At 42.0% G+C, this 23,903-nt stretch overlaps 1 protein-coding gene and 1 long non-coding RNA gene across 5 annotated transcripts in view; one reads left to right on the forward strand and one right to left on the reverse strand.

The window, feature by feature from the left end:
* The first annotated feature begins 6,241 nt into the window (after nt 1–6,241).
* Nucleotides 6,242–16,264, forward strand: s1pr4 (sphingosine-1-phosphate receptor 4). Its single transcript, XM_069928059.1, has 2 exons — nt 6,242–6,371; nt 12,785–16,264. Exon 2 carries the CDS (start codon nt 12,867–12,869, stop codon nt 13,968–13,970), a length of 1,104 nt encoding a protein of 367 aa, XP_069784160.1. The 5' UTR covers nt 6,242–6,371; nt 12,785–12,866; the 3' UTR covers nt 13,971–16,264.
* LOC138758722 (uncharacterized) overlaps nt 15,415–23,903 on the reverse strand; it is a 34,077-nt gene continuing 25,588 nt past the window's right edge. For all 4 annotated transcript variants that reach the window (XR_011354399.1, XR_011354400.1, XR_011354397.1 and 1 more), the window contains one exon: nt 15,415–22,181. This is a non-coding gene — a long non-coding RNA (uncharacterized lncRNA). The remainder of the gene's footprint in view (nt 22,182–23,903) is intronic.

Here is a 23,903-nt window from a genome sequence, read left to right on the forward strand (position 1 = left end):
TGACGACCAACACATTCAGGCATTGGAGGCATTCAACCCCTTAAGTCATTCTCCCATTCAAATAACATAGATACAGGAAGAGACCATTTAACCATCCACATCCTTTCTATAATGAGGTAACCAGAATCAGTACTCTAAGTGTGATCTCACCAGAGATTTGTAGAGTTGTAGCATGACCTCTCTTGAATTCAATCCCCATTAATAAAGCCCAGCATCCCATGGGCCTTCTTAACTATCCTATCAACCTGTGTGGCTTTAGTAAAATGTATGTTTGGTAGAGATATTATTTTACCTAAAATGACTAAATTTGAGACTTTTCTTATGAAGGTACCAGAGAAGGGTTATATTTCATCTATGTATCAAATATTACAGGATGGTATAGATAAAAAGGGTTGGGATAGAACTAAAATTAAATGGAAGTCGATATTGGTTTTATTTTTTCTGAAGAAGATTGGTTAGATATCTGTTATGATAGTGTAACTAGATTGATAAATGCACGTTATGCAATGATTAATTACAATTTTTTACATCAATTATATTTGACACCTGAAAAATTAAAAAAATATGGTTTTAATGAATCAGATTTGTGTTTTAGATGTGGTGATACGGTTGGAACTTTTTTTCATGCTGTTTGGTCATGTATACATATACAATCTTTTTGGAAGAAAATCCAATCGTTTTTAGAATATCTGTATAAGATTAAAATAGTTTTCGATCCAACAGTATTTTTATTGGGTAGTTTGCAACCTCTGAAAGGCTTGGGATTAGATAAGTTTCAGCTTGCTTTTGTATATTTAGCTTTATCCGTAGTGAAAAAGTGTATTGCTAATACGTGAAAAGATACAAATATGATTGATATTAATAGATGGCATAATGAGATGAAATATTGTTTAATAATGGAAAATATTACATATGTTTTGTATGATAATTATAATTTTTTTTATTAATAAGTGGTTGTTATATTTCAATTTATATTGATTAGATTTTAATATGTAGATTTAACTTTTTCTTTAATATTCTTTCTTTTTTCTTTTTTATGACTCTTCTTAGGAGAGTTGGCTGAAAGGGGGGGGAATTCTTTTCTTTTCTTTTTTTTTCTATATATATAAAAAAGTGTTCATGTTTATGTTTAATTGCTGCATATGTCATATATTATTTTTCTTTTGAAATAATAAATAAAGTTTAAAAAAAAACCTGTGCGGCGACCTTGAGGGATGTATGGATTTGGATCCCAAGGACCACATTCAGGCATTTTTCCTCTCACTGGAAAACAGCCGGATAGTTCTCTGTTTTTTATCCTCCTTTCTTAAATGGTGGGCTATAATTTATTGACCAGGAGTAATTCTAGAATCTATAAAACTTTGATGATGATAACAGAATTATTTCTAATGCCATCTCTTTCAAAACTCTTGGACATAAATTAGGGTCTGTGGGATTTATCAGCTTTTAAATTCGGTAACTTGTCTCACACTATTTTTTGACTAATACTTGAATGATGTGGAATTATATAATCCATCCCTTCTCTAGCTGGGAATAGGAACATTATTTGCATCCTTAAACTTATTAAACATGCTAACATCCGCTGTTTGTGGCACAGATATACGAATATTTTCTTGCTTCTAATGTTTTCTGAAGAGTTTTGACTGGGGTGGAGATGCAGAGGAAGGGTGAAAACAGCCTGCAAAATCAGACGTAAATATCCTGCCCCTTATCATAGAGAAGTTATGAAGGGAGTAAACAGGAAGGTCTCAGCTCAGTTTTTCATACAATTGTTCTTCTTGCACAAGAGGACTGGCTCTGAGAGTTGGTGCAAGAAGAGTTCTTTGCTAGAAGCAGTCTCAGAAAGACAGCAGATCCTCACATTCATGACTCAATAGTTTTTTTTTGTATATATATTTTAAAAAGTCTCTGTTTTCTTGGTTTCCCCCTCTTAGTTAAATTCTTCTGGATAAGATGAAAGTTGAGCATTTGTCAGATTAAAATTTGTCTCAAACTCTCTGATAAAATAAAAAATCAGCCTGGCTGATAATGCAATGGAGCCTTCTTTCTCTGTAGCCCCTTCCCCAACTTCAGGTCCCAAACAGCTTTATTGACCATGAAGTACTTCAAAACTGTATCATGAGTGTGCATTTAGAACATAGAAATCTGCAGCACAGTGCAGGCCCTTCAGCCCTTGATGTTGTGCCGACCTATATATTCCTTTAAAAAAAGTACTAAACCATCCCTACCCTGTAACACTCTATTTTCCTTCCATCCATGTGCCTGTCTGAGAATCTCTTAAATACCCCTAATGTTTCAGCCTCCACCATCATCCCTGGCAAGGCATTCCTGGCACCCACAACTCTCTACATAAAAAACTTACCCCTGAGGTCTCCCCTAAACTTCCCTCCCTTCACTTTGTTCCTATGACCTCTGGTGTTTGCTATTCCTGCCCTGGGAAACAGGCATTGCCTGTCCACCTTATCTATGCCTCTTATAATCTTGTAGCCCTCTATCAAGTCTCCTCTCATTCTTCTATGGTCCAAATAGAAAAGTCCCAGCTCTGCAAACCTTGCCTCATGTCTTGTTTCCCAATCCAGGCAACATCCTGGTAAATCTCGTCTGCACCTTTTCCGTAGCTTCCACATCCTTCCTATAATGAGCAGCGGCAATCATCAAGGATCCACACCACCCAGCACACGCTCTGTTCAGGAAAGAGGTCTAGGTGGCACAAGACTTGCACCACCCGGTTCAGGAACAGCAGCTCACCCTCCACCATCAGACTCCTCAACATCAAAGTCAATCAGGGACTCACTTAAAGACTTACTTATGCACTTCATTGAATTTTTAAAATTCTCTCTGTATTGCACAGTCAGTTTGTTTACATTTGTTATCTGTTTACAGTTCTTTATTTGTTTACTGTGGTATAGTTTTTTTGTGCCCTACCTATAAATGGTAATTCTGCCTCACCCACAGAAAAAAGAATGTCATGTCATATGACTCTAACGATACATTTGAAATCTGAGGTGTGGTCTCACCAGAGATTTATAGAGTTGGAGCATGACCTCTCTACTCTTGAACTTATCACCCAATTAATGAAGCCCAGCATCCCATAGGCTTTCTTAACTATCCTATCAACCTGTGCAGTGACCTTGAGGAATGTATGGATTTAGACCCCAAGGTCCCACTGTTCATCCACACTTTTAAGTCACCATTAACCTTGTCTTCAGCTTTCTGGTTTGTCCTTCCAAAATGGATCACCTCACACTTATCCAGATTGAACTCCATCTGCCACTTCTCCACCAAACTCTGCATCCTGTCTATATCCACTTGCAACTTTCGACAATCTTCAGCTCCATCCACAACTCCTCCAACCTTCGTATCATTCGCAAATCCAGTTGGTATCCTAGCATAGGAACCACAGATACCAATACCTGCACAGCAAGAACCCACATCCAGCTTTGTGATTATGTCTGGATAAACTACTTCTGTGATTAAGGAATACATTTTGATCAGGTCATCTATAATCATTTTCTAAATAGTTGACTATGATCATTTACAGCCATTGAGAGAACTGATATTGATCTAAAAAACTGCACTGCTGCTCTACTCACTCCACACCTATGAATGTGTGGCCACAATTCAAATGCTCTCTACAAATTTACTGATAACACCATGGTTGTCAGCAGAATTACAAATGGTAATGAGGAAGCCTACAGAAGAGGGATAGATCAGGTTGTTGAATGGTGTCACAACAACAACCTTGCACTCTATGTTAGCAAAACCAATGAGATGATTGTGGACTTCAGGAGAACTTGAACCAGTCCTCATCGAGGGGTCGGTCAGCAATGGAGAGGGTCAAGAACTCCAAAATCCTGAGGGCTAACATCTCCAAAGATCTGTCCTGGATCCTCAAAGTCGATGCCATCATGAAAAAGGTTAACCAGCAGCTATACTTTGTGAGGAGTTTGAGGAGATCAGTGTGTTACCGACGAGTCTTTAAAACTTCTACAGGTCTACACGGTCTGGTACGGAGGTGTTAAAAACTCGGCCTGTGACATCACGGGCACCTGACTTCTCTCTATCAAGGACATCTACAAGAGGTGGTGTCCTAAGAAAGCAGCAAGGACCCCCCCCCCCAACCACCCAGCCCATTTCCTCTTCACTCTACTACCATCGAGGAAAAGGTACAAGGAGCCTGAAGACGAGCACTCAGGGGCACAAGGACAGCTTCTTCCCCACTGCCATCAGATTCCTGAATGAACAATGAACCACAGACATGGCCTCACTTTGACTTTTTATTTTTCTTGGTCTATTTTAATTTATTTTGTAAGGTGGTTTGCTCTGTGACGCTGCCGCAAATCAATGAATTTTGTGACATGTTCATGACAATAAATTCTGATTCTGACTCTAATCTAGCACCTGCCAGCTTTTGAGCTCATCTTTGGAGTGGGACTTGAATTAATTCTGACATAGAGTGGAGAGTGCTGTCATTGAGACCCATAGTTCACATGGTATATCTCCAATGCATTGATTCACCACATTTTGTTTCACCATCACACCGGCAAAACCTATGACCAAACTAAGGAATCAGTCTGCAAACAATGGGGTTGAGTGCAATATGCTGGGATTCTGTTCATCCCAAGGCAACTGGATCCTTGACTCTTCATCAGCTGATCACAAACAGTGCAGACTGGCAACATTATTTCCTCCTCACTAACCATCAATACAGGGACACCCCAAGGCTTTGTGCTTAGCCCCTGCTGTACTCCTGATTCACTCATAACTGTGTGGCCAAGTTTAACTCTTATGCCATCTATATATTTGCTACCAACATTTTGCACTGTGGGCCAAATAACTGGAAATGATGAGTCAGGATACAGGACGGAGATAATCTAGTTGGGTGGTGCCAAAGAAACAATCTTGCTCTCAACATCATCAAGACCAAGGATCATATTGTTGATTTTAGGAAGGGAAGAGGTTGAGGGACACTTTGTCCACATTGAGTGTATCTTCAAGATCCACTTATCTGATGACTTCTCTTGGAGTCAGAGTATCAAGGCCACCGTGAAAAATGCACACCAATGCTTCTACTTTCAAAGAAGTCTGAGGAGATCTGGCATGTCATCAGACACTCTTTTAAACTGGATTGGTTGCAGCCTGTAGATTTAGATTTCAGATTTATTGTCAGAGTACATACATGATATCACATACAACCCTGAGATTCTTTTTCCGACGAGCAAGCAAGAATTACCACTTATTGGTTGTGCAAAAAATAAACTGTACTCATGGTAAACATGTAAACAAGTAAAGAAATGCAAACAAACTGACTGTGCAATTCAGAGAGAAAAAAATCAATAAAGTGCACAGGTAAGAGTCCTTAAATGAGTCCCTGATTGAGTTTGTTGCTGAGGAGACTGATGGTGGAGGGGGAGCAGCTGTTCCTGAACCTGGTGGTGTGAGCCTTGTGGCACCTGTACTTCCTTCCTGATGGCAGCAGTCAGAACAGACCGTGTAGTGGGTGGTGTGGGTCCTTGATGATTGCTGCTGCTCTCAAACAGCAACGTTCCCTGCAGATCTTATTGATGGTGCTAAATCAAGTGCCCAAGAATGCAGAAGGCCAGGTCCATCACAGGTCCTAACCCGCGACCCACTGAAGACATCTAGATGGGGTACGGCCTCAAAAAAAACAGCCACCATCATAAAGGACCCCCTTCACCCTGGTCTCAATTTCTTCTCATTGCTACCTTCAGGCCTGAAGACTAACATTTCTAGATTCAAGAACCGTTTCTTTGCAAAACTATCAGGCTTTTCCCTTCTCACACCATAAAAAGTCTGTCTACACTTTTGTGACACTACTTTTTGTTCCTTGCACTATGGTGAATATGTGAATATTTATTATCCACTTCTGCATTTATTGTCTTTTTTTAAACTCTAGTGTATATTATTGTAGTTGTTTTTTAAATGAAACACCTGTTCAGCTACAGCAAGTATGAAGGTTGGTGCATATATACATGGTACAATGTGTGACAATAAACTCATTATCATTTTATTTAACGGCATTTTGGAGAAATCCTTGCTAGAAATATCAAGTGCCGCCAGCTAACACGTTAAGATATTGTGAGCTGGACAGGAGTTGTTTCCAGCTCTGAGATCTACAGCTGCATGGAGTTTACACGCAGGGATCTGAGAATCTTATCAGTCCTTTCAGTCTGTCTTGTCATCATGGGTGGAGCAGAACTGATCACAAGAAGTCTACTCGCAACTTCTGTAATTTGTAGAGACCATGTGTGCAGTCAGGGCAGCTGGAGCAAGCAGTAGCTTCTGAAATATCGGCATGGGGCATAGCAGCAGCCCAACTGATGAAGGGACAAGTGACTAACATTGCCATGGTAAGTTCAACATTCTGTATCACCACATTAAAAATAACAGAGTTGCTGTCGTAACTTTACAGCATTTCATGAGGAAGGAGAATTTTATTGAAGTTGGATCCAGTGTGTTATCACTGGATCCAACAGTTGTCTTTGATGGGATTAGTGACATTGTAATTAAGCCTGTATCCAACACTGAATGAAAAGTAATTTAATGTTTCATAGATGCTATCAATGTGTGTCTCTGAAAAAATTGCACATTACCATCATGATTGCAGAAGTTTTGAATATATTTTAGAAAGACTGTGTGCAAATAAATTAGAAGGGAGAAACCGTGTCAGAAAGGATGGGGCGCAGTTTGAGACCATCTTTTTCAGAAAGACACTTCAAAGCACTTTACAGTCAGTGAGGTACCTCGATGAGTGCACCCACTGTTGGAAGCACACTGAGCATAACCAAGCTCCCGTGAACTGCAAATGATAATGGCCTAAATACTCTGTCTGGGAGATTCGATTGAATCGAATTGTCCAGGGCCCCAGGGATAATTTCCCTGCTCTACTTTCAAAGTACCACCACGGGTCTTTTACATCCATCTGAGAATGCGGGCAGAGTCTTAGTTTAGCTCCATCCAAAAAGCAACTCCTGCAACTAATGCTAGAATTTTTGGTGTTGGATTGAAGCACTCAGGTGGGTTAATGGGTTTAAGATGCTACAGTGGGATTTACACATGCGACAATGTAACTCAAAGCTAAAGACAGCTTCTCAGTGAACCAGCACTGTCAATCATCTACCTCACCCAGCATCTTTGTCCTCTGTCTCCTTTACTTTTCACTCTCTGTATTCATCTTTCCTTGATTCCTACCTCACCTCCTCCTTCCTCTCTTTCTTTCCTACTTTATGTGCCTCTCCTTCCTTTGCTCAGCTATCCCAGCCCTTTCTTTTCTCCTGTCCATCTCCCCGAGCTTTCTTGTTTCTCTGATTTATCTCTTTCCTCTCTTCTATCAATTGCAACACACATGCATTTTCCCATTCCATGTGCGATGGCTGAGTGTTACAGGGCTCTGAGATATTTCATTTTATTGGAGGATTTGAAGAGTTTAGCGCAAGAGAGTAGGAGAGAAGTTGAGGTTTGTCAACAAGGAGAGGTGATAGGTGAAGGGGTTAAGCGAGTGTGTCAGAGAGGAATGTAAAGAAATTCACTCCCCAGGAGTATAAGCAGTCAGAAAAAGATCAATCTAGTCTAATCCCTCTGCTGTCCCTCTTTGGACCTTGTGCCCATCCAACTCTTCTAAAATGTGAGAAATTCTGCTTCCGGCATTGAATTCAAATCCCGCCATCTCCTGGAAGAAAACTATTTTTCCTCAGCTACTCTCTAATTCTCTCAATAGTCCCTTTCCCACTGGCATCCCAGTTAATTGGCCGTGGAGTGTCCTGGGAAAGGAAGCCCTTTATGCTGTTTCCACTTGGCCACCCTTAACTGGGACACTAATTGCTTTTCCACTGAACACAACCCATCCCTATGGATCAGAGTGTTCTGCCTTCAATTGGAAACGGATGACTTTTCCACCGGTTTTATCAGCACGTTACCATCAGAAAATGCCATGGATATGAGTAGGGGTAGAGGCGGTTAATCCCCGGCGAGAAATGATGTCATTTGACTCCGGCATTCAGACAACATTCCCTTTTCACTGGACCCTGTCCCAGTAAATGCCCAATTAATTCCTGGGGCAGAGTGTCAAGGAAGAAGGGGCTACTGATTAATGTCAATGTGTTGTTATTGAAACCAGCCAGATCAATTTCTGCCTCACTAAATGTGGGGAGCTGGCTTATCCGTCCATTCTACTTTGTGGAGTTTGCTATGCCAGTTTTCCCTCTGGTACAACATCTCAAAAAAGCAAGTACTACATCAGCTGTGAGTGCTTGGAAATGTGTCATGGCGATAAAATGTGCTGTGTTAATGCAAGCGCGAGCAGCTGGACAATAGAAACACTTGAAAGAGCGAAAGTATGGGGAGCAGAGAGGGGTCCTCCCTTCCCATGTCTGCTTACCGTAGGATGCATAGATGGGAGAAGCAGCACTTTGAGGTCAAATGTCTCTATCCTGATATCTGTTGCTCTGACACTGGGCCCACAGTATAAACTCTCATGCAAGAAGTGTAACGTGCACAAGTCCAGTAATGCTAGCAAGTTACAAATATTGTCAAAGAGGAAGTCGAATTGTGCAATGAAACCTTGACTGATTGTATTTCCAATCTGACAGTCATGACGGCAATAAATAAAATGTAACACAGTCACTTGTTTTTGAGAGAGCTTATTGGTGAATAAGAGCAGAAGTAATGCTTTTAAAACACCACTAGACCATAATCCAGTCATTGCAACATTCTTTCAAATGGTACAATATCAGATATCAATATTCTACCATGATGTGCAGCTACTGGTGGCAATTGTGCATCAGTGGGCTACTGAATCCTTCTGATCCAGAGGAGGTCATTCAAACTCAGCTCTAGAGGCCCAAGATTAAGAGTGCAGGAGAGAGCTGTAGCTTTCAGTGTTGTTTCTATTCAAGGCTGAGACTGATCACATTTAGCGCACAGAAAGAATTGAGAGATAGAGGGGTCAGGAAGAAGTGTTATCTCGGTCAAAAAGTCAGCCAGAATTAAATGGAATTGAGGGATGGGTGGAGAAAAAGTGTCTCCTATTTCAGTGGAATGGCTGAAAAATGTCTTAGACTCAACCCTGGGGAAGGTTAAGTATAAATTTAAACAAATTCTTATATCCACATCTGTCACGTATTTTATTGTTTTAAACTTTTTCACTTTTTTTTAAAAAAGGCCATGATTATTTCCTCAAGTTCCAGGCATAATTCTAAATTTACTGATGGATCTGTTTCTTCATTTTCTGGTTGTTTTTGTGGCTTCATTCGAGCAGTGGTAATTGCAGATACATTCAGTGTTGTTACAACAAGACTGCGCATAAATATTGTCGATATCTATCAACCAAAAACATAGCAGAAAATGATAGGTGTAGACCCCAAACATAATAAGGTCAACCCAGTCACGGAGAAAAGGCAGCACTGAGGAACAAATGCTGCTTGCTAACATAGGAAGTGTTCTACTTTTCTGCAGCTCCTTTTACAATAGCAAGTTGTCGGCAGCGATGTACAGTTGAATCACTGCTACTGCAACGCAGGAAGCCTGGCAGGCATTTGGTTCATAGCAAGTTCTCACAAACAACATCATGATAATGACCAGATCATTGGTGAGAGACTGATTAGCATTGGCCAGGGCACTGGGAGAAACTCCTTGAGCACTTCTTAGAAAATTATGCCATGGGCCTTTTAATGCTCGTCAAGGAGGTCAGAAAGGCTGTAGATCAGGATTTCATGCAAACAGTAGCAATTCTGGCAATGCAGCAGTCTCACAACACTGTTCTGGAGTATCATCCCAGCTGTTTTGTGCTCAGCAGGTCAGCCAGCTATTTAATGTTCCACTTCAATGAAATTATACTAGGAATGGAATAAGGATTAGCTGTTTTATGACAAGTGCAGAGCCAGGGAAAGGTGGAGTGAAAGTCAGTGAAGTGACTCTGCTTCATTAGTCAGGAAATTGACTTCAGGAGTCACGAAGTAATGTTGCTGCTCTATATACCTCTGGTGAGATGACACCTAGAGTATTGTGTTCAGTTCTGGTCACCTCATTACAGGAAGGATGTGGAGGCTATGGAGAGGGTGCAGAGGAGATATATCAGGATGTTGCCTGGATTGGAAAATAGGTCTTACGAGGCAAGGTTAGCAGAGCTGGGACTTTGGGGCAAGGATGAGGGGTGACTTAATCGAGGTCCACAAGATCATGAGAAACATGGACAGAGGAAATCAGTCAGCACCTTTTTCCCCAGGGCAGGAGTAGCAAGACACCAGAGAACATCTGTACAAAGTGAAGGGAAGAAAGTTTAGGGGAGATATCAGGGGTAAGCATTTTTTTAAAATATACACAGAGTTGTGGGTGTCTGTAATGTATTGCCAGGAGTAGTGGTGGAGGTTAGAACAATAAGCAGAAGGAGGGGGGGGGGGGGTAGTTTAAAAGAGTTTTAGACCAGCATATGGATGAAAGTAAAATAGAGGGTTGAGGTAGGGAGTGATCATTTTTTTTGGTCAGCATAACATTGTAGGCCGAAGGGCCAGTACTGTGCTATAATGTTCTGACAGGGAATGGCAGGACCAATCAAATGTTAGGAGGGAAGACATGAAATATTTTCCTTTAATATCTGAGTTTCATAACTTATTTCTCTTTTTCAATATTTTTATTGGATTTTATAGAAATAATAAATAAGTAAAAGCCAATAATCAAACGTAAAATATATATTTTCCATATATTCTTTTTCATAAGAAAATAAAGCATATACAAACTTAATATCGTAAATCAAACAGAAAAAAGTAGCAAACATTAAACAATTACAACACACGGCTAAATTAAAAAGATTTTAAAAAAGTAACTATTATACTATAAATTCTAACCCCCTTCTCTTCTGAAGTTAACTGGTAAGCACATATAATTTCACAACCATTTAAAAGAAATCACAAACTCACAAAGTAAAATCCAAGTGATCTTATAAATTGCAAAAATAATCAATAAAAGGACCCCATAAACTTAGAAAATTTAAATCCGTTACAGTAGAGGAACATCTGATTTTAAAAAAAATATACACACATTAGGCATGTCATGTAGGAGGGACAGCTTCTTTCCATCTCATCAATATTGAACATCTAACAATAAGGGAGGCAAAATAGATGACATGGGATTGAGACAAAGTCAAATTCAAACCAATTGTCTTAGTTGACCCAAAAAGGGTAATTATAGGATTAGGGATCAGATTCACATTGAGAACTAAAGATAGGATACGAAAAATATCTTCCCAAAAATTGGAAAGAGAAACAATTTATTTATTAACACTCGTGAGGTGAATGGCATCCTGGATAAAGAAGGCTGAATGATTGGAGAAAGCTGTTCTCTCCAACACCTGCACATCACGACTGCCGTACGTGAATGCACACCAGTCACTGGTCATGGCTACTCTCCAAATTTGTGATGCCTGCCACCAAGGACTCAGGGAAGCAGTACAAGGAAACATCCTGGAGTATTGTGTGCAGTTTTGGTCACCTTATCGAAGGAAGGATGTTCTTGCAATGGAGGGAGTGCAGAGGCGATTCACCAGGCTGATACCTGGAATGGCAGGAATGGCTTATGAGGAAAGATTGCGCAAATTGGGATTGTACTCGCTGGAGTTTAGAAGATTGAGAAGGGATCTCATAGAGACATATAAAATTCTGGCAGGACTGGACAGAATGGATGCAGATGGGATGTTTCCAAGGATGGGAAAATCCAGAACCCGGGGCCATGGTTTGAGGATAATAGGCAAACCATTTAGGACCGAGATGAGGAGGAATTTCTTGACCCAGAGGGTGGTAAATCATTGCCACAGAGGGCAGTAGAGGCAGGTTCATTAAATCTATTTAAGAGGGAATTAGATCTATTTCTTCAGTATAAGGGTATTAAAGGTTACGGAGAGAAGGCGGGGACGGGATACTGAACTTTAAGATCAGCCGTGATCTCGTTGAATGGCGGAGCAGGCTCGAAGGGTCGAATGACCTACTCCTGCTCCTATCTTCTATGTTTCTATGTATCATCTGCTGGTATTCCCTTCCAGGTCATAGACTGAAACCTACTGCCAGTGCTTCATCGTCATTGGGTTGGAATCCTGGAACCCCCTACCGACTGATATGTGGGAGGTCATTCACCAGAAGAATTGCGACAGTTCAAGATATTGGCTCACTACCACCTTCTCAAGGGAAATACAAGCTGCTCTTGCCAGCAATGCCCATATCCCCAAAATGTAAAAAAAAGGCAAAACGTGTCTGTTTCAAAATCCACGTAATTGGGAGTCCCTCCATGGACTTCCCAATTGACCCCACTCTATCTCAGAGCCTCCTCCAAACATCTTTCAATCTCTTGACATCCTTACAATTCTGGCCACTGCTGCTCCCCCAAATTGATTTGTTCCACTGCTGGCAGTCGTACCCTCATTCCCACTGCCTCAAGCTCTAACATCCTCACCATAAATCTTCCCTTTACTCTTCCTATGAATTTCTTGTAGCTTTGACAAAACTTTTGGCCAAGTGATACCTTCTTATCAGCCTTGATTTTAAAGTTGGGCCCGTGAAACACTGTAAATTGTTTTACAACTTTCAATTCCATTAAAAAAATATCAGGAGTAATACAATCAACATGCCATTAAGAAATTTCGGTCCTACGGCCGAATCATGTGGAGTTTGAAGTCTAGTAACAGAATTGCTAACAATTGCCTTGACTTTATCTGCACACAACAGAGATAAATATTATCATTGAAGCTCAGTGATAATATCCCTCATTTTGCTTTCAGGTTCTTTAAAGTCTGGTGACCACTGGATCAAAGATCACCTTGCTCTATTGCTATCTACGAGCAATCGTTGTTCCTCAACAAAATGATTAACACCAGTGAATGCCTGGATTTGTTAACCAGACAAGATGCAAGAATTATTCTACTGCACTACAACCTCACTGGGAAGCTGGAGAACAGGCGACTGCCTCATGAGGGTATGGGCATCGTCCGAATAATTTTCGTAGTCATCAGTTGCTTTGTTGTCATAGAGAACCTACTGGTCTTCTTTGCTATCCTGAATAACAAGCGCTTCCGGAGCTGGGTTTACTATTGCATTGCCAACATTACCCTCTGTGACCTGTGGAATGGCACTGCCTACATCCTCAATCTGTGCCTCTCAGGGGAAAATACCTTTCACATCACACCCACAGTCTGGTTCCTTAGGGAAGGGGTCCTGTTCTTTGCCCTGGCTGCCTCAACATTTAGTCTGCTCATCACGGCCATGGAGAGGTACGCGACTATGGTCAGACCTGTACCACACACATCAGCAAACAAAACCTACCGGGTCTACTGCTTGATTGGACTCTGCTGGTTGGTGGCTTCCCTTATAGGTCTCCTGCCACTGTTTGGCTGGAACTGCATGTGCAACTTTGAAGATTGTTCCACCTTGCTGCCTCTCTACTCCAAGAGCTACATCCTCTTCTGCGTTGTGGTGTTCAGCGTCATTATTATTGGGATAGTGGCACTCTACAGTGGCATTTACCACCTGGTCCAGAGCAGTGCTAAGTCTGCGTCCAGCAGCAAGAGCAAGCAGAAGTCCATCAGACTGCTAAAGACGGTCTTCATGATTGTTGCTGCTTTTGTGATCTGTTGGAGCCCCCTGTTTGTGTTGCTGCTTATGGATGTCTTCTGTAATTCAGAGCTTTGCATCAGGTTACATACCATGGAGTGGACTATTACCTTGGCTGTGGTCAATTCAGCCATCAATCCTATCATTTACTCCTTTGGAAGCAACGACGTGAGGCGAGCCATCCTCAGGCTTTTGTGCTTCTGCTTCATCAGAGCCGGCACTCCCTTGTCCTTCCTGAGCCGCAGTGAGTCAGCCCTCGGCGCCTCCACCGACAGCTCCTACAGACTGAGGGAGAGCTTCCGAAATTCAAAGCTGTTGAGTCCCAAGAAGACCTTGTCCAAGTCAGATGGGCCATAGCTCTTCATCATAAGATTCAAGTCACTGGAACTTTCCCAGAAGCTTCAACCCTTCTCCTGCCTCAACTCCACCAATGGAATTGCTGAGATCACAGCAGGAAAACACAGGCGAAATTCGGAGCCTTTCCAAGAGCCGCATTTTCCTGGCTCTGCACTGAACCACAAAGTGTTGGGGTTCAACAGCAGCAAAAACATACTTTAGGGAACAAGTCGAAAACCTGATTCTGCTCCCTTTTGGTACCTCAGAATTCATTATCAAAAACAGACAGGATTATTATTTTAATTTGGTTTATTCTCAGATAGATTGCTGAACAGTATTGCTTCCATAAATGGGCACGTCACGCAACTGCACTGGTAGAGATTACACAAGCATTCAAGATTGGTGGGAGAGAGGGAGCCTACCATCTGTTAATTCTTGTTGCAAAACAAAAGCCATATTTATAAAGCATTGTACTTGGAGATAGAGGTGCACAACTGCAAACATTTGCATAATAACAGAACAACAGGTTGAAGTTCTTAATCATCTCTACTAATCTCCAGCCAACCCTTTCCCTGTCTTTGCACCATAACTCTGGATATCAAACCAAAATTAATTAACTGATGACTCTGAAGCTCTGAGCAGCGCCCCCGGACTTTTCATCACAAATGCTGCGAATGTTGCTGCCCTGCTCATTTTGTAATGTGTCCTGACATAAAATGCATTACCGCACCTGGGGTCGGGGCAGAGAGTCAAGAAGCAGTTGCAGAAGGCAATTCGTTGAATTCCAAAAGCAAAGTTGCCTGGACAAAGAGCAGGGGGAATTATTGGAAAGTTTATTCAAAAAACATTTGATACCATGGACTAAGTGGCTTCCTCTGCTTCCAAGGACTGCCCTTTTACCAGATCACCTTTGAAAGGGAACATTATTCTTGGGTCACGATTACGAAGCTGATGGGAAAAAAAAAATCACACCCCACATTGAATCCATAATTGGACGGAACATGTGGGAGGGGAATACTTAAACATAAATGTTGTACTCACCACAAGCCACATCTTTACCATTTGCTTTCAAGGTGGGTTGCTGAAAGGTTGGAGTTCCGCTTTTTAAAATGGGTGGTCTTCACAATAAAATTGGTCAGACCTTGGCATGGGGAGACACCACGAATTTGTGTGAAATGTAAATAATCCCACATCCTCTCAACACATCGGATTAGAGGCTCGAGTTCAATGTTCCCCAGGGCAGAAATATGGAATGTGCTGATCAACTGAGAGAGGAGGGAGATGTGACAAAGAGGGAAAGCCAAGGTGGGGGCAGGGGGTGGATTTGAATGCACCTCAGTGTAGGTCAATTCAGCTAACAGCAAATTCTATGCAATTGTACCTTACATATTCATTTAAAGATCCGGACTGCCATAAATTGACTTTGCTTTAAGATACTGTAGAGCTCGTCGAAAGAACCAAAGACTTGTTGATCCAAACCAAGGCTTTTATTAGCAAAAGACAGGAGCTCTTCACAGGTGGCCGACCAGTCCGGAATGATCCGACCTGGCTAGGGACACAACCCTTTAAGGCCCAGACAGTAGGCGTGGCTAAGCTCTCAGCCAATCGCTGTAAGCACAGTCTAGATACAGTAACTATATACATTGGTGATAGATCTGTACTATTCACAGATACCCAATAGTCATTTTCCTAATATAGGCAAGTCTGTTTATATACAAGTGGTGTAGATATTAAAATAATTTCCATGGATTTGACACTCATGTGTCACTAGAAATGTTGCCAAGGCATATCACGCATCATTTCAAAGTTCACCACCTTCTTGTCAAAGTTGGCAACTGTGGATGGATTCTCAATGTCAGTTTTCTGCATCTAGAGAGTGAATCGTTTTTAAAAAGTCACTCATGTAAGATTTCACAATTTCTAAATTAACCATTTCTCATTGGATATACCAATATATTTGTGCACATAGAAGCAATAGTCAAGTGCTTTTCAAGGGATTATCATATTTATTGAATCGGAACACAATTTATTACAATTCTATATTGAAGTGCAAACATTTCCCAATTCAAGAGTTTCTTTCAAGTGCTAGATATCAATAGGATGAACAAATTGTTGTGGCTTACATGTGCACACTGAAATAGTGGAGGTGTAGATCAAAGTATGAAAGGATTACAACAAAGCATTTCTGGAATAGGTTTTCTCCAGCACATGAAATAATTACACAAAGTTGTTTTAAAGCATATTGCAACCTCCACCACAATTGATATCTAGCTTGTAAAATGTGAATATTATTAAAAAGAAATCACGATGGAGTATTTGACCTTGCCTTGCGTGAGTCACTGCAGACAGGCTATGTATAATTCTAGGGGTTGATTGACATTTTCAGGTGATCAGATTATGTCGAAGTTCAGTGGGAAAGGACAGATCAACAACGAGAATGGAGTGCTAGGAAGACACCTTCACTATTCTCACGTCTTACCTGAGAAGGATGCATATTCCAAAGACCAAATCCACACTGGCTCTTGCATCGTAATACAAGAGTACTCCACTTTAGGAGAGCGTTCCAATGAAACCTTTCATAAACCGAAATGGCGTAAAGTGAAGATCCATTCACTGCTATTGAAGGCTATTTTTGTAAAAAGCGTAAACCCATTCAAATTTCTTCCGGCTAGCGAACACAGGTTCCTTCGCAAAAGCGAGTTTGTATAAAGCGAGTATTTGTAAAGCAGGGTTTATCTGTACTGAGAGAGGGATCTGCATATTCGGTGCCATCCTTCAAGAGATGTTAAATTGGAGGATCTTGGGCAGGTATAAATGACTCCAGAGCTCTAGTTCAAGGAGATTGGAGGTGGGGGGGGGGGGAGAAAGAATGATCTCCAGTCCACTAAGCAATAGTCATCTCTGAATACAAACAAATTATGACAGCATCACCTTGCTCTCCGCGGGGACCTTGCTGCATGTACATTGATTGCATTATTTCCAGTATTACCACATCTATCATGCGAAGTACTTTGAAACCACTTCAGCTGCAAAAGACATTCTATTACAGCTATTCTCAAGGGAAACCCTACAATCCCCTTGGGGGCCTCAGCACGTTTAAGTAAAAGCCTCATTTTCTTTTCACCTCACGTAACATAAATATTTTTATGTTTTTAACAGTAGAAGACCAGAAGAAACCAAATCTTAACTGATTCACAGGGAAGGGGGCCCATAAACTTCGAGCAGGCTCCTGGTGGGGGGGGAGGGGTTAAGCTGAAAAATGGTTGAGAATGGCTGCTCTATAGACAAGCATCTTTTCCTCTTTTATGCCTGAGAACGCTCCTTAATTGTCTAGGAGTATTCAGAAACTCATCTCTGGAATCCATTTATGAGGAAAATATTGGATGGGGGGGGGGGGTGGTGGAATTGAAAATAAACCCCATTGATTGGCTGTCAATTATTAAGTATCTGATTGCTTTCCACTTGCTGCTGTGGCGCGTGGGTGGATGTGCCAAGGAACCAATGGCAGAAGAGTGTTGGAAATGGGTGTTCTGATGAAACATCCCTTAATGTCCCCAACTATAGATCACAGGCTCCACAAGACAGTCCATTGAACAGATCATCCTAAACCTTTGAAATTTGCATGTAAACTCTTATGACATCTTTTACAGGTATTTCCATTTTACTAAAAAAAATTACTCCAAGATGTTCTCTTTGGTTCTCTGCAAGGATGACCAGCAGAGAACTACAGCCAATTGTAGCCTGGACATTTATTCAATTTGTTATCTCCTTATTGATATTTTTTAAAAAACAAATTTTTTCTGAAGGTTTCCCTCATGTTGGAGTGGAGTTAGCATTTTACATGATGTTCCTCCATGTACAAGGCTCAACAGAAACATCAACAGTACACCTTAGCTAATTCCTGGCATTTACCATGATCTGCTATCATTCCAGTCCTGTGGGTTCCAAGGAAAACGAAGACAAATTCAGAATGTCAATTGACTGGAACAAGTGTTTTATTGATCATAGGTCATAGAAACTTTTGTTCACTGTGAACCCTCCATGGATATTGTTAGGCCCGACTCCAGTTCCTGCTGAACTGAGCCAGTACTTCACAAATTCACTGTTATCAGCTCAGTAGGCACAGGAGATCATGGTCTGTTTCAATGATACATCTCACTGCCATCATGAGAAGAGTTCATAGCATCAGGCAAGTATCTTTGGAGGCTCCGCAAAAACAGGCTATTTGGCCCTTCTAGTCTAGGCTGTCTTACTTGAAAACATGCATCTACCACCCTCCCAACCATCAATATCCAAACACCCTTTCTCACGAAGTCAGGTGCCTTCATCTGGGTGCAGTCAACCAACATTAATCCCATCTGCTTCTAGGTTTTCTAAAGTGGTTCAAAATAAATTTTAGGAACAGGCGTTTCACTCATCTTGTGATAGTTCCTTGCCATAGCTCCCCATTCTACCCAAGTGATGAATTTTCAGTTCCCAAAGATCTCCAGGGCAACTCTGAAGGATTGGAAACCCCCAAAACATGCATTAAAGCAGATATGGCAACAAGTTGAATATAGACTTTAACATTCCATAAATGTCCAAAGGAGTTTCATAGGGTATTGATCGATGCTCTCCCTTTCCTGGAATATTTGGTTACATCTCAGAAGTAAAATGGTGCAGAATAGTCATTTGCTGGGTTTCTATAGCGCAATTCAGTCATCCAATTCCCCTTTGTCTTTTCCTCATTGCCCTGCATGTATCATTTCCTTGAATGCCCATCCATTTCAGTCTTGAAAGTCCAGCCTATTGTCTCTCACTCTCACAGTCAGTTTTTAAAAAAGTCCCTGCAAAGAACTTTGGGATCTTTTTCGACTTTAAATTGTAGTGTAAATGCATGTGGCTATTTCCTAACTTCTTTAAGTGAATTCTGGCATGGAAACAGCCAATGGGAGAAGAAAAAGGTTTCTTCTTCAGTGGAACTGAACTTAGCCACTGTGAACAGGGTTTTAGACAAGGCTCTGCTCTCCAAATAGCTCAGTTCTGTGCCAGTCTGAAGAGTGCAGTCTCTGGAGATCAGAAGATGGAGGAAGAGAAATAAGTAAGCGAGAACACCTACAGATACTGGGTTCGAGTGCAATACATTTAAAGGGTTGGGGAGACTATGCAGCATCCATAGGAAGTACGTGGCAGTCGACTGCTCGAAAGGCTCAGGCTCAAAACGTTAACCACCTTTTACTTCCTATGGATGCTGCGTGACCTGCTGAGTTTCTCCAGCACTTCTGTGTGCTGTGGGAAAGAAAGACAATCTCTACCTCATAAAGCTGTTGAGGATCACTTACAATTCTATCACCAGAAGAACGTGCACAAAGAAGAGACTCAGATGCTCATTAGCACAGAATTTCATGGGCTGTTCCCATAAAAGCACAACAAGGCCAAATTTCATTGCTGCCCTTCAGAGAAATGGTCCTGTGCTCCAACTGATCCTTAGCTGAGGGCGCCTCGACAACTGCATGTTGTCATCCAGCACGTGGCAAGGCCCACTCAAATTGGGTCCACACTATGCAGGTGGAGGGCCCTCTGCACTTCCTGATTCACTGAGCATTCTCTGCATACTAACTGCCAGAGCTTATGTGGTGGTCTCATAAACCCAACTTCCGAATGTAATCTATAAACATGCCAAACGTAAGTTATATAAAAAAAACAATATTGGCGTGACCTGTGAAATAATCACTGCAGAAAAATGCTCATTTTCTTTAAAAGAAATGGGATGTGGGTCACAACCAGGTTCTGATAGCACGACAGAGACTCAAGTGTAGTACTGAGGAAGTGCTAGATTTTTCAGTGTTATTTTTCCCCAAATGAAAACTGATGTCTTTCCGCCCCCTTCAGTGGACATTAGGAACTAATTCAAAGATAAGCAGGGCTGTTCTCCCAGTGTCCTTGCCAATATTAACATTGCATGCAATACATCAGTGAAAAAAACTAAAATCAAAAGCAAATGTTAGTCATTCGAACAAAAATAGAAAATGCTGGAACATTCAGAAGGCCTGAAAGCATTTATAGAAAATTGTTCATGTTAAAAGCTGAATGTGCTCTGTCAGAAAGAAAAAGAGAACAAGTTTTTTCCACCTCCAGGTGTAGAGGTTGAATTTCACAAAGAGAGTATCTCTGGTAAGGCAAAGGCAGGGTTTCTGCAGGGATAACGTATAAATGGGGTTAGTCAGAAAAAGAACATCAAATTATGACAGAGAGCAGGAACACATACAGCAGAATGAAAAAACTGCCAAGTGCTGTGCTAATGTGGAGATAAAATAATAACCATCGATTGTCTGATAATTTCTAATACAGACTCTAGGTGCTTTCATGCCAAGCCTCCACATGGAGGCCGGCTATAAGTGCGGAGAGAAAAATATAAACTTACCTTTCATGGAGCATCCCTAAAAGGCTTCTCCTGCATCGAATTCACATTGAGCAGCACCTTGTAGCACCCTCTGGGGCCAGGATGACTGGTGCAGTAGCACCGCCCGCTGAGTCAACGCTGTCGGCGTTTTAAAAATCCCGCTCCTGTGTCTCAAGCTGACGACGTCATCAGCCCGCCCCTAGCATCGACATTACATTCATGCTTGGCAGCAGAGTGCAGCTCTGAGAGGGACTGCAGTCGCTGGCCATGGTGCATTCATGGAGGTAGGTCGGGCTTTTTCACTGCACGAAAGGGCTGAATGAAGTAGGATGGTACACTGGGTCCGGGAAGGCTGAAGCATACCTAGACATGGGGTACCACTCCAGCATGTGTTGGGCCTCCTTATAATAATGCAGGAGGCCCCAGATACACATGTCAGAGAGTGGGCTGGAAAATTAAGGTGATAAACGTCAGGAAACTCAGTACTGCCCCCAAGGACTAAACCCAGGTGTTCAATAAAAAGGCTGACTGCTCTGAATTCGGTTTTGCCAGTGGACAGTACACAGTAAACTAGATTGGAAGTGCAAACAAATTACTGTTGGACCCCTGGATGGTGGGAAGAGGAGTTGCATCTCATGATTGCATGGAAAAGTGCCAGAAGGGGGAGAAGTAGAGCAAAGGGAACACGCTCTTCAATCCGTTGGAAGGGGGAGAAGGAGGACAGTGGAATCTCACTGAACTCGCGTGGAAATTATAAAGAATGATCTGTTGGTGGGATGGAAGGTGACAGGAGAGTATGTTGCTCTGTCTGGGCAAGTGGGGAGAACAGTGAGGGGAGTAGAAGAAAAGCATAGTCGGCCAAGGGAAGAAAATGGATCAGACACTTATGTAGCAGGTTGCTGTGGGCCTCTGTGAGAGGTTATTTTAACCGATCATAATTTCTTGTTGGTGGTTTGATGATGTTATCGGGGTGTATTTAGTTATCTGGTCATTTTCACAGTTACTTACAGCTTTTTTCGCATGCAATCCACTGTAGTGTTTCCCACAAAATGACAGTCACGGCATTTCAAAAGTTATTTTCTTGTCTGTGAATCTTTTTGGGAAGCAACAAATGAGCAGTAAAAATGTAAACATTTCTTTCCTCTCTATATTGGCTAGAAATTAACTCCAACCTCAAACAGGTACTGTTCTAGCTTTGTCTGGCATGCAAATGTTCTGCTGAGCACAGATCTTAGCCTAGGTGAGAGCTGGCTTAATGACAATAGAATCTGTTTCTGTTCTGAAGTGATGGACACTTCATGCTCTGGGAAGAGCAATAGTTTGACCCCCATGTTTCAGGAACAATTTAAGCTAAATTCTTTCCAGTTTAGAACTTCCTTCTTCATTGAACCACACTGAAGAGCAATGGGGTAGATCTACAGGGCTGAATGTGATTCCAGCCTAGAGACCATGGACCAGAATTTTGCCTCATTTAATTTAACTTGTCTCTTTTAAATCTTTCCCCTCTCAACGCAAATTTATGCCCTCTCATCTTAAAAGTCGTTGAAAGCAGGGCCAAAACAACAAGTCAATGACCTCGCACCATTTGACTCCCTTAGCGGGAAACCAGTACTCTGTAAGCTTCAAGCTTTTGTTGCTGGGTCTGTTGGTTACAGCTGGCCATTCCTGCAACTGTGTGGTAATCCCTGGCAATGTGATTTCTCATATTTCTTTTATTATTAAATCACGACGCCAGGAACCCCCACAATCACAGCACGAAGAGTGGTCAAACATTCTTCAGGCAGCTGGGAGAGTTCTAAGAAATTTCCATCCAGCGATGATCAAGTGGGCAAAATGAAGAGGAATCAAATCTTAAGGAAGTTGAGAGAGAGAAACACATTAATAGGGATCATCACCAACCGCACGATACAGCATTTGAACTTGTCATGCCACTGTGGATGCCTATATTTACACTTTATGAATGGTTCTGTTGCTGTAGATTTGACCCATCAAATCTTATGAAGGCTGCAAAGATCCTAAATAGAGTGCAGAAAAGGTAGGGTAGTGAGGTCTAAGACTAGTGGGCATAGATTTGAGGTGAGAGAGAGAGCAACGATTTAAAAGGGACCCGAAGACTTTAAGAAAAAACGTTTAGGGGGTGTGCATGCATGGAATGAGCAGCTCAAGGAAGTGGTAGAGACTGGTACAATTACAACAGTAATTGATTGGAGGATTAGGAGAGACCACCCTCCACTACACATCAATAACTGTGCAGTGGAGAGCACCAAGCTCCTCACTTGTCAGGAAGGCTCAACAGTGACTGCACTTCCTGAGAAGACTGAAGCGGGCCAGGCTACCGGCCACCATCATGTCAACCTTCTATAGGTGCAGGGTTGGCGCCAAGGGAGGGCATCTGCGGGCATTGCCCCTCCCAAACAAGATGCTGTGCTTCTCCCCATATGGTCATGGTCATCCCTGGCCATCAGACCCATCTTACTCCCTCCCGCATCATTAGCGACTAAGTTGATGCACAGTACCGACTCTCCATTTGCCCCCAATAAAAAGAGCATCCACGTGCCCCATGTCAGAGGGGCGGATGGCGTTAATGACAGGTAGATTTCACCCAGAACCCCACCAGGTCCCTGCCAGCACCCCTCCCCCACTAAATAAGCCCCCCCTCAAAAATTGCTAATACCCCCCCCTCTAACATGTGTTCTGGTGCCGACCCTGTATAGGAGCTCTACTGAGAAAGTCGTGGCCGGCGGCATCACAGTGTGGTACGGTTGCTGCAGAGAAATGGATCAGAGGTCAATTCACAAGGACCAATAAGAGGGACCTATCAGGATCGTTGTCAGATGAGGGCACACAAAATCATTGAGGATTCCTTCCACTCTGCACACAGCATCTTTCAGCTGTTCCCATCGGGGAAGATACAGGAGGATCAGAGCCAGCACCACCAGGCGGAGGAACAGGTTCTTCCTACGGGCAGTGAGAATGCTGAACGACAAAATGAACTGCTCACACTAACTATCTGAGACTCTCATATTTACGAAACAATATTTACTTATTTCTATACATGAACATTTGTGCATATGTACGTGTGTTATGTCTGGTTATGTGGCTGTATGTGTTGCACCAAGGACCAGGGGACGCTGTTTCATCAGGTTGCACTTGTGCAATCAGGTGACAATAAACTTGAGATTTAAAAGACATTCATATGGGATAGGGGTCAAACACAAGCAAATAGGACTTGGGCAACTCGGTCAGTATGGAAGAATTGGACCAAAGGGCCTCTTTCTATACTGAAAGGCTCTATGATTTTACATTCATGTTAATGAATGACGAATTTCTGATGTAGTAAAGGACTGGAAAAGTGGCACCCACACTTGGAGCAAAGGGGGAGAAAAGATTGGACAGTTTAGTGGTTTAGCTGGGGGACATATAGAGAAATTTACCATTAGTGATAACTGAAGCAGCAGAGAGTTGTGAGGCCACTGAAACCTCACACAAACCCCCTCCCCTCTATCTCTCGACCTGCTAGAAAATACGAAGTTTATATGCAAAGTGTACAGGCAGGAAGCAAAATGAACGCA

This window comes from Narcine bancroftii, chromosome 3 (genome assembly GCF_036971445.1).
Source record: "Narcine bancroftii isolate sNarBan1 chromosome 3, sNarBan1.hap1, whole genome shotgun sequence".
Classification (NCBI taxonomy): domain Eukaryota; kingdom Metazoa; phylum Chordata; class Chondrichthyes; order Torpediniformes; family Narcinidae; genus Narcine; species Narcine bancroftii.